At 44.1% G+C, this 19,108-nt stretch overlaps 2 protein-coding genes and 1 long non-coding RNA gene across 4 annotated transcripts; 2 read left to right on the forward strand and 1 right to left on the reverse strand.

Moving 5' to 3' along the window:
• Positions 1 to 2,261: 2,261 nt before the first annotated feature.
• Positions 2,262 to 16,156, reverse strand: LOC125712725 (uncharacterized). Its single transcript, XR_007383385.1, has 3 exons — positions 16,046 to 16,156; positions 10,375 to 10,498; positions 2,262 to 4,952 (listed from the first exon to the last, which is right to left on the reverse strand). It is a non-coding gene; the product is annotated as an uncharacterized LOC125712725 (long non-coding RNA).
• LOC125712724 (serine-rich and transmembrane domain-containing protein 1) lies at positions 6,129 to 10,950 on the forward strand. Of its 2 annotated transcripts, none has more exons than XR_007383384.1 (2): positions 6,129 to 6,446; positions 9,001 to 9,936. XR_007383384.1 is itself a non-coding variant. In XM_048983106.1 (2 exons), exon 2 carries the CDS (start codon positions 10,141 to 10,143, stop codon positions 10,468 to 10,470), a length of 330 nt encoding a protein of 109 aa, XP_048839063.1. In that variant the 5' UTR covers positions 6,129 to 6,446; positions 10,022 to 10,140; the 3' UTR covers positions 10,471 to 10,950. The 2 variants fall into 2 exon arrangements, 1 of the variants encoding a protein (XP_048839063.1); XM_048983106.1 differs by lacking the exon at positions 9,001 to 9,936 and adding an exon at positions 10,022 to 10,950.
• Positions 15,649 to 18,991, forward strand: LOC125712723 (regulatory factor X-associated protein). The gene is made up of 3 exons (XM_048983105.1): positions 15,649 to 16,396; positions 16,697 to 16,810; positions 16,940 to 18,991. Exons 1-3 carry the CDS (start codon positions 15,962 to 15,964, stop codon positions 17,045 to 17,047), a joined length of 657 nt encoding a protein of 218 aa, XP_048839062.1. The 5' UTR covers positions 15,649 to 15,961; the 3' UTR covers positions 17,048 to 18,991.
• The last annotated feature ends 117 nt before the right edge of the window (positions 18,992 to 19,108 follow it).

Consider the following 19,108-nt stretch of genomic DNA (forward strand, 5'->3'; position numbering starts at 1 on the left):
CCTGTGATGCAGAAAAGTAAGGAAGCATTTTGGACATCATTAGCATGATTTGGTTGTCCTTTTATGTTACATATTCCACCTGGATTTTATTAATTTTTATGCAGATCACATCAACAAGCAAAGATTCTTGGATTGCATGCGTATTATTTAATCAAAGCAGATCAACTATTGTGATCTGGGAATGATCGTCTGGGCTCCGTAGGCGCTGCCAGCATTTACGTGGAAGAGTGACTCTATCACATGTATCCTCAGAACCCTCAAGCTGGGATGTGTTGCTCACTGACATCACAACATGGGGGAATCAAAGACAGACTGTGTGTGTGCTGGCTAAGGGGCGTGGCCTAGCGCTGGGCGATACAGCATTATATTTTATCGTGATCATTTTTTTCGTATCAAACACTTTCAATACTTAGCAAGACGCAGTTTGTTATCGACTTATGACCTTATGCGACTGATTGACTTTACTACTGTTCTGAGACCGCAGGTATGTGGCCATGACTATGTCTGGCAGCAGGAGCATCCCCGCGAGCAAACGGTGATGAAAGGGTTAAAAAAAAAACACCAACCAACACAGTATACTCTACATATTAGACTTTTTGCATACAAGATAAAAAGCTGACTTATGACCAAATCGACAGTCAGAAATGATCGTGGTCGTAAGTCGATTCAGTCATTATTTGATTACTCCAATGGTCCATTTTTGCTTAAAATTCCCTTAAGAATTCCTGAGAGCATGGACAAAAAGTCAACAAATTGAATTGACTACAAAATGAAAGTCTAATTTTAATAAATAAATCATACAAAAATATGTTTTTTTGTCATAGGGCATAACACTAGAAAACACTGACAGCAAATTTGGTTGCTAGATTTTTCTCTCTTCCTACCTTGCTGTTACTTTCAGGGAATGGGTTTCACTGGGACTCAGTAAAAATGATATTACTATATTTTCATGGATTTTCACAATATTGGTATCACAATATTCTAAAACTAATATGTAGAAAGTGGTAAAAGATGACAGGTGCTTTTTTCATTATAAGGACCAAATTCTTTTCCTAATAGTTATGGAGCATATGACAGGTATAATGATTATTTACACCAACAACAAACTCGTACCTTGATGGAATTTCTGTACAAATAGGTAATTAAAACGGTGACGATATGAATGTTCATTATCACGATACTATATTTCATCTATATATCGTCCATCCCTAGGGTCACCAATGACCTATATGTGCAAGGGCCTTGCTGAGGGCAGAACCTATTACATGAATAAAGCGCATTATATCCAGGGTAATTTGCATAAAACTGTCTGCTAAGAAACCTGATCCACTCTTTTCTCAGTGTGTCACCCATTCTCTGCATAAAATCACCACCTTCAGATAATTAAAGCCTTTCATCAATGTTGTTTTTCATAATAAGCTTTTATTCCCAAGTCTTTATCTTTAAATTGAAATCTCTGAAGGCTTTAACAGCACAGCGACACACAGATGCAATGCAGAGACGCATTCAAACCCACGCAGAGGAGATTCAGTAGAGGCACTCTCCACCTGTCAGGGCGTAACTGGGCACAGCTGATTTTTCTGCCAGTGCTGTTGGACTCTTTGTTAATTTGATTATTATCTGCGTAATTCTGCAAGGCTGACGTGTAACGTGAGGTGATCCTTATGTGAGGAGATCGCCACTCACATCTAGATTCAATCAGCACATCACAGCAGGACCATCGCAGCATCTTAGCTCACAGATCACTTTAAGTAAGTGTCTGAGCATAGAAGATGCATAAAAGACAAATACTAAAAATAGTGAAGCTACGTTTTCCTATGTGGTAATATATGTCTTTCCACAGTTACACAGTTGACATCCAACTCTACTCGACTTCTTCTCCAGAGGTCACCAAAGGCTCGGTTTCCTGTGTGGCTTGCTGACATCACAGCCTGGATGAGTCATAACTACCCCCAACTGAAAACTGCGTTTTATGCCTTCACACTAACAGGTTAGCATGACATCACGGTCCATGACGGTTTGCTAGCAACCTTGGGGTAAAGACAGATGAACGGCCATCCTTTGCAACATCTTTCTTTTAAACAAAGACAACACCTCAGATTTTAATGCTCTAAAGACGATGACCAAGGTAAAAAAAAAAAAATCCTAAAAAGAAATCTTTAAATCTTAAAAGCGGTAACTAAATTAGCATTTTATGATGAAATAGCTAAATTCATGTCAAAGTAATTCATGTCAGCTTTCCGCTCATCCCCAAAAGACCATTAGACAGCTGCAACCTGAATGTTACGGACAGAACTTTTTAATTATGAAAAAAGCACATTACTCCTGTTTCAAATTCACTGCACTGGCTCCCAGTCAGGGACGGATTATGGGTTGTGTGGGTCCCTGGGCAAAACATTCGTGAGGGCCCCCCCCACCAGCACCAGCACCAGCACCACAACCACCACAATTCAAGGGTCCTTGGCAGCCAAACACCCTCCCTATAGGGTCAGGGGCCCTTGTAGGCAGAGGATCAAAGAATGTAGGCCCTCTAAAATAGACAAACGAAAATACATTGTTGATAAGCGTTGCAAATTGTTTTTGCCTAGGGGCCCCACGGGCCCCCTGCACCCCAAGGGCCCCTGGGCAGCGGCCCCGCTGGCCCGGTCCGTAATCCGTCCCTGCTCCCAGTCACTTTTAAGATTAAGATTAAGATGCACTTGGTCCCAGGAGGAAACTATGGAATATGATACTGTACATGGTAGCTGTGTTTTCTCATTGAGCTGCATGCTTGTGATACATTATCTGATACATTATCTGACTGGCATGGAAGGTTATAATTTATAGACGGCCTATGTTTTGTCTGAGAAAGCCATGCAGCATCATTTAGTTTAACGACTCTCCTCTTTTTCTCAAAGCCACGATAGCTTCATCAGGAGGGTGACGAGCGTTAGTTCGCGTCCTGCCTGCCACAGTCCGCCTCATTAGGCTTCATTAAATGAAACAGCGGCTCGCTGGCGCCCGTGGTAGGTAGAGAACCAGGGGTATGAAGCAATAAATATCTGAACTTTCGGGCACTGGAAAACATACTTTACGACTTTAGTTGATCAAAAAACGTTAATTCGCTTTAAAAATCATGTATTAAGTAGCGTGCATATAAGTTATCAAATTCACATTTTTGTTTGGAAAAGCTAATCTACACACTTTAGCATTGCATATGTACATCGCAGACATGAACCCCAGCTATTAAACGGCCGCTTTGATAAACGAGTCATGTCCTTCAGAGGCGGTAGTCTTCGCTATTCACAGCATTATTGGAGCGATTAATTGGATGGTTTGCGATATCGCGTTAATGCTCACGCCCACTGGTATATCTCAGTGATGGGTTTGGGCACCTCCGGGCTCAGCGTAAGAGGTTTATATGAGGACTGTTTATATCAGATGATTACTGCGCGTTAACAAATGAACGCTGTTTATTCGTGATATAAAGGCAAAATTAAAAATGATTTCAGTCCAAACCGATGCGAGTTTCTCTAATAACCAAGGAAATGGCTGTGGCGGGCGCTCCAATGCCCGGAGCTTAAGAGTCACGTTTCCTCTGTACGTACCAGTAACCGAAAATGAAACAATAACTACTTTCTTTAAAAAAAAAAAAAGAATTAAGTTTCTGTAATATATTAAAGAGCCTTGAAAGACTGCCTGTGGAAATCTGCCCGTCGGGGAAAACGTTGCACTTTCTTTAGAAAACACTTAAGCACAAAATCACCCATACAGCTAATTTTCCCGCTGCATTCATGAATTATGAATAAGTGGAGGAAACGATTTTGCAGTTCAGGAGATTTTGCGTTCTCTTACGTATACATTATTAATCTCGGGGAACAAGAATCGACACATTTGATCTCTTCCCAGTCCCCGAATGTCACAGGCAGCACATTTGAGATGTAAACAGCACCAGTCCATCACAGGGCAGAAACACAGCATCACGACGAAGAAGGAAATCAAACTGAACCTCGGAGCTGCAGCCTGGCTATTACATGGTGCAGTTCTTTGAAAATCGCCTGCCTGTAAAGTTTATCTGAAATCATTTTGTATTACTTAATAAACTTGTGTATTTGTGTGTGTGTGTGTGTGCGTGCGTGCGTGCGTGTGTGTGTGTGTGTTTTATCTATCTACCTGCCAGAAGATAAAGGGATCAGGGACTCAAGTGTGAATCTCACCCACTGGCATAATTCTGCAGCAGGGGTCAGTTGATCCACAGCTCACACAAAAGGCATATTATCACTCTGTGATAAGAGTAGAAAGCACAGTACAGCCAGTTGCAAAACGAACAGCCATACTTTCGGTCTTCTAGGAGGAAAAAGAAATCAACACATTTAAAGATCCAGAAAGCAACTTACGCCACACAGAGAACCGCAGTGCAATGTTTTACCCAACAAAATTCCTTTAGACAAAAGAGCAATTTGCAATTCTTAAGGCACTGAAATTTATGCACTGGCCTGGCCCACTGCCAGCGTGCTTTTCCTAAAGCTGCATAAAAGAGGCATAGCAGATTTATTTTTTCTAAAGAAATGTGTGTGTTTGGGGGAGGGGGGGGGCTTTGAATTTGGAACTTTTGGAAAGGGGTTTACACCAAGCCTGTTATTTTCTCTTTTTTGGGAAACAATGCTGGGGAGGGCACTTAAAACATTACTGAATATTAAGGAATAAAATAATTCCACTTCAGTCTGATACAGAGTTTGTCCACCCTTAGAATAAATCTGGCATGGAAGGTGTCACCTTGACGTTCACATGTCTGCCCTCAGTCACGTAGAACATGTCCCCCAGCGTCTCGCACGAGGAGCCCCACTTGTGCCTGAGCCGCTCGCCAGTGCGACGGAGCTTTGCCGATTCATGCAGTCCTGGATTAACGACAATAACCGGCGCAGGGGATGTGGTCTTATCAGCGTCCCTCAGAGTGCCCCGATCCGCCATTCCTGTGGAGACAGATGTAATTAGTCAGGCCCCGGGGACCAGTGTTGCCAACGTATTAAGGGACTAACGCAGGGGCCCCCAGGACAGCTCACCCCCTTCTACTCTGCCTACGCACACAAATGGGAAGCTGATGCTGATTGGTCAATGGGATCGATGTGGTTCAAACATAATTTTGTTTCACTATGGATTGGATGAGGAAGGGATTGCAGTAAGTGTCAGGTCTGCCTGCTGTGTTTCCCTGTCTTCTGTGGATCACTGCACTACCCTGTTTGCCTTCATGTGCTGCACCAGTGTTTTCCCCTTTATAGGCACTGGCTCACCAGTTGAGCATTTTGTCATTGTTGGTGTCGCCATCGCTGGCAAAATCGTCATCCGTGCCTGTATCGTTATCCCCTTGTATCTGTTACTTGTTCATTATATTCGCACCTGCACCCCTCTTTCCCGTCAGCCATGCCTGGCAGTTTGTGACCGTAAGGCAGGGGTGTCAAACCCCAGTCCTGGGGGGCCGGACCTCTGTGTAGTTTAGTTCTTTCTCTTTTCCACCACAAATGATTCAGTTCAAGAGCTGTGTGGTAATTAGCACAAGGAGATGCAAGGAGTTGAATCTGGTGTGTTAAATGAGGAGAAACCCAAAAATGCGTAGGGCTCCGGCCCCCCCAGGACTGGAGTTTGACACCCCTGGCGTAAGGGCAGGGCTTGTACACTGCATACTGTTGCAGGCTGTGGCACTGGGGAAGGGGGTGGGGGGCTCAACACCCAGTATCTCTTTGGAAGCCCAACCTCTAGGCATGAATAAGCACCAAATAAATAAGTGAGGGTGAGCGGGAGGTAAAGGACACATGGGGAAATAAATATGACCATACAAGGCTACAAGAGCTTATATTTATATTATAAAACAGCTTCATTGACTTTATTTACAGTGTTGCTGCACGTGACGCACAGTAAACAGGCAGGCGGATTTCTCCTCCCTGAAACACACTCAGGTGAGGTTTGCATGCCTTGTCTCCCAGGCACCTGTAGATGCACGCTGGAGAAGGACATCCAAGATCTTTTAAAAACGGGTGTGGAGGGGGAAGGGAGGGGCTGGGTGAGGTGGGGGGGGGGTGTAGGGGTGGGAGGGTGTAAATCCCTGCATGCTTCCTGCAAGCACATTGCTCGCTTCTAACGCAAGACGGAGTCATCTGGCAGTGTCATCCGGAGAGGCATGGTTACAGGAGGAGAGAGAGGGAATTACTGCAGAGGAAAACGGAACCCTAAACAGCCGGGCAGCCAGCTCCCGCTCAGAGGTGCGAGTCGGTGCGCCAGCGATTGCCGTTAATCGGTTACTGGGTCCTCGCTGGTCTTCCGCTCTCCTGCTCTGTAATTCAAACTAAGTTAACGTCCTCGCTCGGAACGATGCTGTCCCTCGCTGAGGCACATGCAGCGCTGACTGTACTCCTGGGAAAGAGGACGCGTTTCTGAGAGATGTCGGAGTAAACGACCCTCCCCCGTTGAAGGTGAGTGACTCTTAGATCCATTATTTCTCTGTGTGTAACAGAAGAGCACGCAGCTAAGCAACTAAGAGAATTTAATATAACTGCATTAGAATCCAGTTAAACACTCTTTAAACGCGTACTTTCTGGTTAATGCTGGCAGTTTCGCTCTGCATCTCCATTATGTGTCATTTCCTGAGCATAAAATGAGAAGTAGACGTTAATGATTTTAAATCTCTTTTCTTCCTGCTAACGATGCAGTGGTGCATTTGTATTTAGTCTGTAGGCTCACCAGAAGCTTTCCTCCAATGAGATTTGCAAGGCAGTCTAGATAATAAGCCAACCTACAAAGAGAATGAGCAGGAACCAGCCAGGGCCACAGAGCTGCCCTCTGATATTCCATCTAGTGCTGCATACTTTTTGTTTTTTTTGTTTATGGGGAAAGGGCTCATTAAGGGGATCTATGGGCTGCTTGGTTCACAGCGTGAGGCGGCTCTGAGTTACACCGTGATGCTTTCACTTACGACAGCATCAGCTGAGGCACAGTTGGGGGAGGCGTCAGGCGAGCCAAACTGACCGAAGAGCCTCCCTCTCTCTCCATCAGGTCACCACTGTGTACCCTTCTCGTCTCTCTCTCTCCAAACGCCATCCCCTAAACGTGAAAGGAATGCAATGGAGGACACAAACAGCCCCAACAAGGCTATAAATCCTCCTATGTGAACCTTTGTCTAAAGAAAACCACATGCGTGAAAGTCGTCTGAACTACAGCTGACCAAAACAGACGAAAGGATGCATTTTTCTAACATAAATTCACACTTGGAAGGATCAGACAATCTGAAGTGTATGTATGTTTGTCTGCAGTGAAGCTGGCTGTATCGGTTTGTTCAGTATGATGGACCTTATTAGCAATCTGCCATGTGAACTTACTTAAACATACAGTTCCAAACTCAAATACACTATGCAAAAGTTTTAGGCAATGATGTTTAAATGTTTTTCCTGTTGGTGCAAAACTAAGACATTATGTCTGTGAAAGTGTATCAGCTCAGTCATTTCAACACCTCCCCTAAAATTTTAATTAAACTTTGCGGCTACCATCCAACACTCCCATGAATATTTTGACTCAACAACTAGCACACTTCATATGGCTAATTAATACCTAAATGATACATGAATAAAGTTAATTATTTATGTGAGCTGGTGGTGAAATTGAACAATTACATGGAATAGCTGAGGGGGCCCTGAAGAGAGGTTTGGGGGGGGGGGGTCCGGAGCTTATCCCGGAAACAATGGGGACGAGGCAGGGAACAACCCAGGATGGGGGGCCAGCCCATCACAGTGCGAGAAAAAGATAATTTCCTGTTATTCTTGTGTTACTCTTAATTAGTGTACACCCTAGTGTTAAAATATTTTTTTTGTTACGAACACATATACACTTACTACCAAAATAGATAACTTTAAACATCACCTTTGACTGCCTAAGACAGCACAGTACTGTAAGAACGCAGCCCTGCTTTAAGCCAAAGCAATTGCATTTAACTGCCGATTAACGTTGTCCTTTATGAGCAAGTGTTGTTTATCCAATGATTTGTAATGCAAACTTTCCTGGGTCTCTATCAGGTTCATCACCTTGACCAATGTCAGATCTTTCCCGCCAGCCATATGTCAAACCATCCACCTCGTTCAATCACTTTGGTTCAGTTGAGTCACTTGAGGTCATGTTGAGTCACTCAACTCCTCGGCCACTTGTCCGGTGGCGGATGGGGTATCAGGTCACCTTTCCACTGCTCCTCTCATTTTTCCTCATACACCAGGAGCAGTAATTACATCAGCCATGTGGGGAAGACACATAAGCAACCTTGACTTTTTGTGTTTAAACCCCCCCGAGTTGGTATGACACCCACCCACACTCTGTGACACAAGCAGACCGGTGGTCATGTGCTGCACTGGGCTTGGAAGGCCAGAATGTCATGACATTTCACTACAGAGATGCCTCACTATTAATTATTCATGAGCGACGGGCACGAGAGAAGTGTAAACAAAGGTTGACCTTTCTTTGCCAAGCTGAGCATCCAGGCTCCCTGAACTCTCCTAATGGACAGCCTTCTTTTTTTTAATAAAAAATGGCAAATAATGACTGAATAAGCGTGGGAATTAGCATGTTGCCTAGATACCAAAAACATAATTAGGTATGATTATAGCTCTCTTCACACCGAATTGGATGCATGCATTAAGTGTTTGTAACACAGCCGCTACTTGTTTGTGCGCTTCTGTGAAACAAACACCGCCATTGACAATTTATTTATACAGAAATTAATCTGGCCTTTTGGAACATTTAATTTCACAGTACGATTCTGGGCACGAAAGTGACACAGCAATCATGCTACTGATGTATATTTATGACGCATTTATAAACAATGCACAGGTGAATTGTGGGTGACTGGGATTGCATTCAACTTCTATAATGAAATGATTAAAATAACCTCCACCCTCCCTAACTACAATTGATGTATTCCATCCACGTCAATCTATGAGCTCTACCCAGATGTCCCCTTGTGTCTCTTGCTGAACGTGTGCTCAGAGGCCGCAGATCAGAGGGGAATCCTCCAAGGCTTCAGATGTCCCGCCAAGAATAACCTTGCCCTGAATCTCCTAGGCCCATCAGCCTTGAGGCCACGTCCACCTGGTGTGGCAGCCTGAGCGGGAGATCGCGCTCACAGCATCGTGGAAGTGCTTCATGGGTGGCGGACTGCGAGCCAGGTTCACCCTCTCCGTGCGATAGACTCAGATCCATTCACAAAGCACCGCAAAGAAAACTCAGCAAGTCTTCATTCAAACTCCAAGCCCCCAACCTACAAACTTCCATCACCACTTATCTTTGTACCTTAGCGAATTCATACTGGGCCTCTTTAGTGGTGGTGGGGTTGGGTGGGAGATCTAGGAGTGAAATTTAATAAAGAAGCTTTACTTGCAATTTGCACAAGTCTGAGTTCAGATACACTGGAACGCGTCTTCTTGCACATCCCACCCTGCTCTCCCGGGAGACACATATACAACTGAGAGTGAAGTTTAGGGTCTGAGTGCAGTGCGATGCCACTTATCTGGCAACCCTGGAGCATTTCAGAAGGTTAAGGGTCTTGCTCAAGGGCCTGACAGAGACATGACTATCCTGTGGCGTACAAGGGCTTGAGGCCCAACCCCCTGAGCCACACAAGGTCCCCTCCATGCTTTTAACGGAGTGCTGTGAGTGGGGATGATTTCACATCTAATACTAAAAGAAGCAGCAGAGTGAGATGTATTGCAGGTTGCCTGACGCTGAGCTAAATGCAGCCTACCGTTGATGTCACACCTGTGATCTCCATCTATACCCATCGTGGTGTAATGCAAGCAAGCAGCCTCATGGCTCAAAGGCTCACAGCTTTGGGTCTTAGCTTGCCAAAGACTAGAAACTACTAGAGAGTTTCTCCACTGCCACCATACCTCTTATTTTTATTGGATGGGGGGGCATCCAACAACTGTTTTGGGTGACAGTTATTATTTGTCAACAATTAATTAAAACTATATTTTGTAACTAAATAAATACATATTTCTTTCTTCCGCAGCAAATTTTGGAAACTGAAGTCTGTCACCCTCAGTACCTTGATTCCTCAGTTTTTTGGGCATCGTCATAAAAAGAAAGAACCGACCCAGAATTACACAGAGTGATTCTGGCCACAGGAGAATGTCAAAGATGGATCTCCAAGTGTGGAACTTCAATGGATCAACACCGGAGAATGGTACGTTCCTCAACATAGCTCCCACGTCAGTGTCCACGGCAGTGGACCCTTGGTCTGCCCGGCCCCAGAACCTCTATATCTATGTCTCCGTCTTCCTTGGTTTGCTGATCTTCCTGCTCACTCTATTGGTCGTCGCCCTCCACAGACTCAAAAACATCATCAGTGCCAGTCCCTCTTACCCAGATTGCACGAGTGAAGGTGGGAGCTCTTTTACCAACATGGAGATCTGCAGCATCTCCTCCCAGAGGTCCACGGTGTCCTCTTTGTCCTGTTAAAGACGGCCGTCTCTTCAGAGCAGCAATGCTGCGGAACACAAAAAAAAAACAACCAGACACCAAGCTACGCCCAACTACACACAGATGCTTATAGAAGCACAAGCATTCCGAAGTTTATGTAACAAATGTTTTTCTTAAAGCTCAAAAATACTCTGTGATGTGGTCGACATGGAAAAATCCCTCGCGTGGCTTACGGAGAATAATCTGAAATGGGTCAGATAATTCCTGAGAGGGGTTATGAAATGCTAATGATGAAATGCTCTCCTCTTATTGGTCAAGTCTTGGACCAACTGGAAGATTCGGCTCTGGAGTTACCGTGGCCCTGGGCTAGATGGTCACGCAAATAACCCACTGGCACACGTGCACGGCGGCTTCTAATTGGCAGTTCTCTGTCTGAACCTGAGGACGCCAACACACTTCGCGAGCCACGCGGCACTAAATCCACCAGAAAGAAAGAATGCGATTATCTCAGAGGCATGTTTGCGGCACTGGAAGATAAATCACAAAAAAAAAAAAAAAAAAAAAACTATGGGGAAAATATTCTGAGGACGACAACTTGAACATCACACATCTGTGGTCTTAGGCAGTGCAGAAGATAAAAGAGAAAAAAACATCAAAGGGATTATTAGAGAGAGCAACACATGGATAAATTCCTCTAGAACGTAACGTCAGCTTAGAGTGCTTATTTTAATGTTTTATGTATGTATATGTGTTGTGCTAAAGGATTTGCCAGGGCTTTTAAAAAAATCTGTACACAGTTTGCAAATGCAATAAAGATACTAATGTGGGATTGTAAAATAAAGTACTGAACCACAATGATTAGTGGATAAAATACAATGGGGAGGTGTAATTGAGGTGTTATTGTAGTGTACAGTTTGTAAGCAGCTCATTAGCTACTTGGGAATAGACCCAGTTCTCAAATCACTATGGATACGTTAATAGCATTTGATTTCTTCGCGAGTATGATTCAGACAGACACACAGCCCCATGACAGACAGTCCCAGGTCTGCCACAGTCATTGACTACACTAATGAAGAGAGTAGGCAAGTTGAGGGTAGGGTGACCACTGGCATGACTCTAAGGAGAAGGACTGATGTGTCAAAAAGGAGGACTGAGGGTCAAAAAGGAGAACATCCATGAGGAGTTGTTGATGGGGGCGGGGGGTGTTTCATACAGAATAGCTGAGAATTATCATGATTGGTATACCATCATCTCACCATCATGAGACCAGCAGGAAAAATTATTTGCAAGCGCGGATATTCTCGGGTTCTGTAGTATGTATGTGCAGGACTTTCACATTTTTTGTGTGACTGAAGGAGAGTTGAAGGTGGGGAGGGGGAAGGGAAAAGGGGGACAAGGGGGCTACAAGGAGACAGCCAACAGCAGTCTGGACAGAGGACTGGAAAGCCGGGCTGTCTGGATGAAATCCGGGGGACTGGTCACCCCACTTGAGGGGGCACGGCAACCTTTTTCTTGTTAGCAACTTTTTAAAAGACTTTCCCATTTCCAGTCAGAATTTCAAAACGTTTTCTCTTTACAGCGGTGAGCTGCACTGTGAGGTGAGATTGAGGCGTAGCGTTTTGGGAAAAGTCTGACGATAATTTAAAGAGAGTGATTCTCCTCTATGGCCGAAGCTGCTAAATTGATTCACGTCAAATCTTTCTTTCTAGTGGAAGCTCAGCTGAACTGACAGTAAATCCCAAATTACTGAAATGTCAAAAAAGTCACCATCCCTTACAGTGTCAGTATGTATGAGAACAGATCTGTGCATTTGTGGAATTAACATCACACCATTATTTCAGATACGAAACCGTTTCAAATATATTATATATAAAGGTGTCAGCAAGTGGCAATAAGCTCAAATGGTATTCAGATCTGAAACTGACGGGTTTTTCAGTATAATTCGTATTATTTATTTTCCCACTTAGATTTACGGCAGCTAGCAGAGAAATTATCTGGAAAAGAAAAATAGGTGGTTTTAAGACATTAGGCTCTGACCTCATACCAACCAAGTTCTACAAACATTCTCAGACATAAAGATCCTTGAAACTGTATAGCATTTTCCACCAGCTTGGTATTGATGCACTGCTTTCAGGAAAATACTTAGTATTTTGTTCTTAAGCCTGGTTTAACTGGTAGAACATCTGCATAAAATGTGTTTTTGCTGGTGTTTGACTGCTGGACCCCTCAAGCCAGAATGTGCCTCTGTTTACTTATACTAATTGCTAATCAAGAACCATTTCTATGCTCAATCTGCCTCATTGACAATTCATAGATAAAAAAAGACTCCGGATAATCATCGTATTCATAAACTGTCAGACAATAAAGAAGTTATTTATAGGGTAATATATTTCCTAGTCCGCCGAATGGACCTTGAAAATCACATTAGTATTGCATTTTGCACTATGAATGCAAATTAATGAAATGTGTGAGTCAGTTCACATAGATATCTACATTTAAGATCCTCTTCTGAATTTCCAATTTATTTTACAAATGTTTAACTAGATGAAACCTGCATCTTTTGCCTGTATATGTTTCTATGAATGAATTAGAAAATCTCCATCTCGGAGTATTTTGATGGAAAGGTCCGAGTCTCTAGTTTCGATACTTATATATTTCGATACTAAGTTTGCTTTATCAGCTTTAATGAGGGTCTGATTGGAGCTCTTGTGATATTTGTCCTATTTTAACTTTACTTGGAGTGTCTGTTTGTGTCTAATACACTATTTGAGATTTCCTTTTATGCAGTACAACACAAACGTAAGACCACTTCACTTGCTCGCTGGTCTTTGGATCCGGTTCTGAGGTTGCGGGAAGCCCAGCAGAGGGATTCCTGTCCTGGTGTTCCATACCTCTGCTAATTACCAGGAAGAAATGGCATCTGTGTTTGGCGATGGAAGTTCAGCAGCACCACAGCCTGCAGGGAAGATTCACCTTCCACAGGCCCTGACTGCATCACGGATGTGGACACTGCGTCTTAACCCACCTCACTGACAGACTTTGATTCCGTTTATCTCGGATGACAAGCTTAATAGAATGAATCCCATAACAGCCAGTCAATGAGATGACATGCTAGCTTAATATTTAGCTTAATACATGCCTGAATATTTATATTTTCGTATGGAAACCAGCACAAAAAAAAATCCATAATATATATCTTATATAACACAAAACTGACACGTGTGGGGGTTGGGGGTGCCGTCGTCGGCTTTTACCCTCAAAAACCTGCCCCTCAAAAGAGACACAGAACATTATCCTAAGTCTACAAAAAGCATTTGAAATGTAAACCTTACAACTGCTCCATTCTCCCTGCCTGTTTGTTAAACGTTCTTACTGCTAGAACAGGAAACAAATCCTTAATTATCTTTAATAAGTATATCGATGATGAGTAATTGGAGGCCACGTCAGTTACCAGCTGTGCCCCTCCTGCACAATGTTATTCAGCATTTAACAACATTAAAGGGAAATTTTTCAACTGATCAAATCCCCGAGGCCAGTGATGAATGCGCTTGTTTTTTTTCTTGTTACGTAAATAAATTCCAATGAGTACAAACAGTTAATCGAATTACATAAGATCTCATCTACTGTTCCCCAGGGGAGGTAACAAACGACTGAGGTAGGTTCTGTCATCAACATAATGCTTGTAGATGCATGCGGTAACATACACAGGAAACACAGGGCATCACATAAAATGAACTTTAATGGTCACTTTGCAGTTAGATCTTTTAAAACCTTCACAAGGCAGGGAACTGATAAGCAACAACTTTTCTAACACCCTTAAAAGACACTTGTCTCCCTACTGCCGGTAGTGTTAGGGGCCCTGGTTAGGGGCTACTAGCACTGAAGAAAACTGGGGTTGCACTTGGCCTGGACCTGCGCAGAAATCTTACGGCAAATCCATAATATTATTCCATTATAAACCTAAATTTAGCTACATCAATAAGCAGGGGTAATTCGCAAACCTTACAGACTATTTACAAGGTAATAAAACTGTTTCATAGGTTTAAATGAGTGTGTAGACTTGTCTCGAATTGAATGTTAACACCCCTGGCTGTTGCTAACTAGCAAAGCAACAAATATTTGACATCAAAGTATAGCCAAGCTCTCCCTCTACCTGTCATACATCTCATTAAAGGATTATCTTCTTATCTTATGGAGCCGTCTTAATGCTATTGAGACTAAATCAATGTGAGGTTACATGTTTTATATTAAAAGTTAATAACGATGCATTGATAGCTCTTACTGGTGCCAGATTTTCCATGAAACCTAAATAGCCGCGCATAGGTCAATAAGACGCAGCCCGCTAGGAGATACGAGCTTTCTGACCAGCAAACCCCCGGTAGAGAGAAGCTGTTGATGCGTCCTGACTGCAAAGTACCGGGGTTTGTGAAGCGTAACTCCCCAAGGCGGGTCCCGAGGAATAAGGGGAAGGAAAAATATTTTGTGTGTAGAATTAAGGATTCACATCCTACTGTACGGCTGTTGACGTCAAATGATTTATTTTCATGAGACTGTCCGCAAATTTCAAAATGTAATCGATGGTTTGCAATTTACATAGTCCTTCAAAATTTCTGCAAGACCCCCGTTTGTCCAGTGTCTGCATTACAAAAAATAAAGAAAAATATTGTGTTCGACTGAAATTCTGTGAACCACGTAACCATTTCCCCTTATATTCTCTGAGAAACTGAACCATATTATTTTCGCGTAGAAACGATTTTTGTTTTGCAGAAGTGCCCCGGGAGATTTGCCGATAAATCCAGAGGCGATTCTAGGGACTTTGGAAGCCCTAGAAAACACTCCATGGGGCCCCCCCATCTCCCGCGCCCCCGGTATGGTAAAATGTATTACCTTTACTGTCAAAGCGTACATTAATAATATCAGCAAAGAGAATTTTATAAATACAAGACCTTTATTTTCACTTTCGTGAAAAACAATACATAAATAAAATCTGATTTGTTGTTGCAATGTACTATGTATTCTGCCGCCCTCGTACCCCCCAAGCTCGGGGCCCCAGGCTACTGCCTGTCCTGCCTGTGCCGTCACTGCGCCACTGGACGTATCCCTACACCCAGCCTATTAGAGCGCATACGGGCGACCTGCGAGCAGCGACCCTCCGCAATACCGCAGCAGGCCACTAGATGGAAGCATCCGGAAATCCGTGGCGTCACGGCGAGGTGCGCGAGCCTCTTGCCTCAGCGTCAATGCTCAGGCTTTGTTTCCGCTGGAAGGGATGACGGTCGCCTTCTCTGCTTGGTTTCTTTATCTTTATCAATAACTGTGGATACATGCACCGCGAAATGCCCTGACTTGCAGTTAAATATCGGTAGAGGATTGTTACATTGCTGGGGAAGGCAGGCTATGAAGTGGCGAGTGGTCAGTTTAGCAGCTAGTTAGCCGCTTTCGTTTGTTGACACATTAGGCAGAACTTTTGCTGTTTTGTGGCTCGATTCGGGTTCGAGGGTTAAGAAAATAACCGGCAAAACTGGAAGAAATGAACGAAGAAGACGGCTGCACGACACCGGTTAACAAGGAAACGAATATTTCACTGCTGTTCACCAAAGACGGACAGACTTACTTCGTGGACAACAGCGGGGGTCTGGAGAGCAGGAATGCGGCCACGCCGCAGGAGCAGGACGGCGGCATGCTGTCCTACGATATGGACGATCCGGGCGAGGAGAGCGACGTCCTGGACACCTCTGATCCCAGGGACAGCGCTGCCAGCCCCGAGGATCTCAACGACGAGGAGTCCTTCGGTGACAGCGAGAACGTGACCAAGACGTGCACGTACGAGGGCTGCGCGGAGACCACGACGCAGGTGGCCAAGCAGAGGAAGCCGTGGATGTGCAAGAAACACCGCAATAAGATGTACAAGGACAAGTACAAGAAGAAGAAGAGCGACCAGGCCATGTCCAGCGGGAAGTTAGACGTAAGTGATCTGGAGACTTTTTTTTTTTTACCAATTTTGTAATACTTCCTACATCAGGGGTGGACAGTCCAATCTGAAAAGGGCCGGTGTGTATGCAGGTTTTTAGGATAACCTTTTGGGTCAGCTATTCAAACCCAGGTGTGAGGACTCTTCAGCTAATGAGTCCTCTAATTAGTAATCTAATTAGGTAGTTGCAGCAAGAACCGTTGCCCACCCCTGTCCTACAGAAATGACGATAAAAAACTGCAATGTCATCGTAAAATACCGAAAATTAAAGTCCGTGGGCTCTGTTTTGAACAGGAAGGCTCAGAGGAGAGACCTGTCTCTGTTACCAAGCAGCGGCTGGGGGATCGGCTGGGGGATCGACCAGCAAGGCCGTCCCTCATTGAACAAGTTCTCAACCAGAAGAGACTGGTACATTTCTGCATCACATACATGAAGTGTAAAGCCGTATGTTATAGTCTGACGGAGTTCACATTTTTTCCCTGCGCAACTAAATACTGCTCGTGTTCATAAGTCTGTGCGTTTTTGTTTGGTTTGCAGTCTCTGCTGAGAAGTCCAGAGGTCGTGAGCTTCCTGCAGCAGCAGCAGCGGCGACTTCTGACCAGCCAGAGAAGTGGAGCCGTGCAGCAGGAGTATCAAGGCTGCTGACAGGAGACGAGGCTGAGCCCAGGAGCTAACAGGCCAGCGAGCCCAGGCCAGGAGAGGAGAGGCCCAATCTAGGTTGTCATACTAACAGGAAACCTTATTTGGGATACCATGACCTGTCAAGCGGATTATTTCTTTCTGGAAGTGGATTCACCTAGTAATTAAGGCAAATTTCTGTTTAACATTCAACCCGATTGCCTCTAACGGGATTGTCCCACACCCATTACCTGGAGTCCTCCTGATGTTGAGCATTGCCTACATGTCATTTGACATTTACGATGAATGAATCCAGTATAGGGGGCTCAGTGGGCTAAGCCTGTGTGCCTGTAATCAGAAGGTCGCTGGTTCAAACCCAGCCTCAGCACGTCTGCGGGTCCTCGAGCGAGACCCCCAACTCCCTGGGTGCCGCTGCAGGTGGCCGCTCTTTACGGGCAGCTTACTCTACAAAGAGCAAGTTGAGGAAGATGTAAAGACGTTTTCTTGTTTGTTGCTTCTTGATTAATAAAGTGATGATTATTATTATTAATATTAAAACAGATTGTTAAAACATGCACTGTCATACTGGACGTAATAATCCCAGGCGAATCCACTTCCCTAGAAGGAGGACATTCTACACGGAGTGTGAGGGATCTACACGGAGTGTGAGGGAACCTGCACTTTCCAGGTTTTTCCTTTTTCTAGAAAACTCCTTTGTGGTTTCATTTCGCTTTTGTGAGATACAGAAGTTACACTTTCTCACAGTCACATGAGGGCCTCGTGAATCAGGCCACACCACTGGTTCTTGACCCCTGGACCTTGTCGGGTTCCAGCTCTCAATGAACTTCCTACCTCTCTACGAACTGAAAAGACTGAACTGGTTCAGTCAGCTTCTTAGTACTCATGTGGCCTGAAGAAGTACATACGGGGAACCACAAAACTAGTGATCGATGGGAAATGTGACTTCAAAACTTGGGATGGGATTCCTTTGCCAGCTCAGACCAGATTGATCTAACGCTCTCCCCGGCTGATATCTGTTGAGACAAACAGATAAGTGATGGACAGCACATGCCGGCTGAAGATTCCTGGGGAATCAGAGCCTCATCACTTCCTTCACTATGTTAGTCTACACTCAGCAGTACCAGCTAAAGGCTAGCAGGTGTAAGGTGGCCGTATCCACTACAGTCCTGCCTGTTTTCGATTATATTTCTGTGCTTTGCATCTTACGAAGCAGGTGGGGAAATCGGTAATGGATGACATGCTGAGTTTGAGAAAAGCACACCCTGCTGTTTGGCAAGACTGGAGTCCCGATTCACTGGCGTATATTCCATCACTGTGAAACCACCTATGGTATTTTTATATATATATAAACATTTTTATTTATAGCATCATAGTTACACTTGCTGTCCAGAGGATTGTGTAAATGGCAAGATTCCCCCCTCCCAAAAAAAGGTCAGCTGGTGGCAGCTAACATGCAGTTGATATTTGCACGCTCCCAACATGGTAGACTTGTAGTTTAAAATTCATTGTGTTCTGGCCCTTGTTGTGATCATGTTTCTTTGCATTATTTGTACTGACTATAATTGTATATTGAAAATCAATTGAAGTCCTTGTGCCATACTGCTTGTTCTGGAAAATTTGTCAGTGCATAGTTCCTCATATTACCAGTAGCAGAAATCAATCCTTGAAACCCACTTGGTGGAATTAGTTACCAACTGGTTTCACCCTATTCCACTGGTTACTTTTTCTGGTTCCAGTTAGTGGTGACTGGTTGGTGTCTGATAGTGTGTGCTAATCCTACCCACAGTGGCCCTGACAATTTATCTTCTCTCATCATGTAAGTTCAAAGAGATCATGTAGTCACTAATGGAGAACCATGATATCATGTCATTGACATGTCATCCTTCATGTGGTCTTTTTGATATAACTCATGGATTTTCGACAACCTGTTTCAATAAATAGTGAAACGTGTGCTGCGTTTACCTGCGTGTCTGTTCAGCCTGAAGCGCCCTTCTCAGCTGACCTGCCATGGGTCATTTGGCAGCTCCAAGCTGTTATATCGTCATTCTTCTGTGTTACTGAATAAAT

The sequence above is a fragment of the Brienomyrus brachyistius genome, chromosome 18 (genome assembly GCF_023856365.1).
Source record: "Brienomyrus brachyistius isolate T26 chromosome 18, BBRACH_0.4, whole genome shotgun sequence".
Classification (NCBI taxonomy): Eukaryota; Metazoa; Chordata; class Actinopteri; order Osteoglossiformes; family Mormyridae; genus Brienomyrus; species Brienomyrus brachyistius.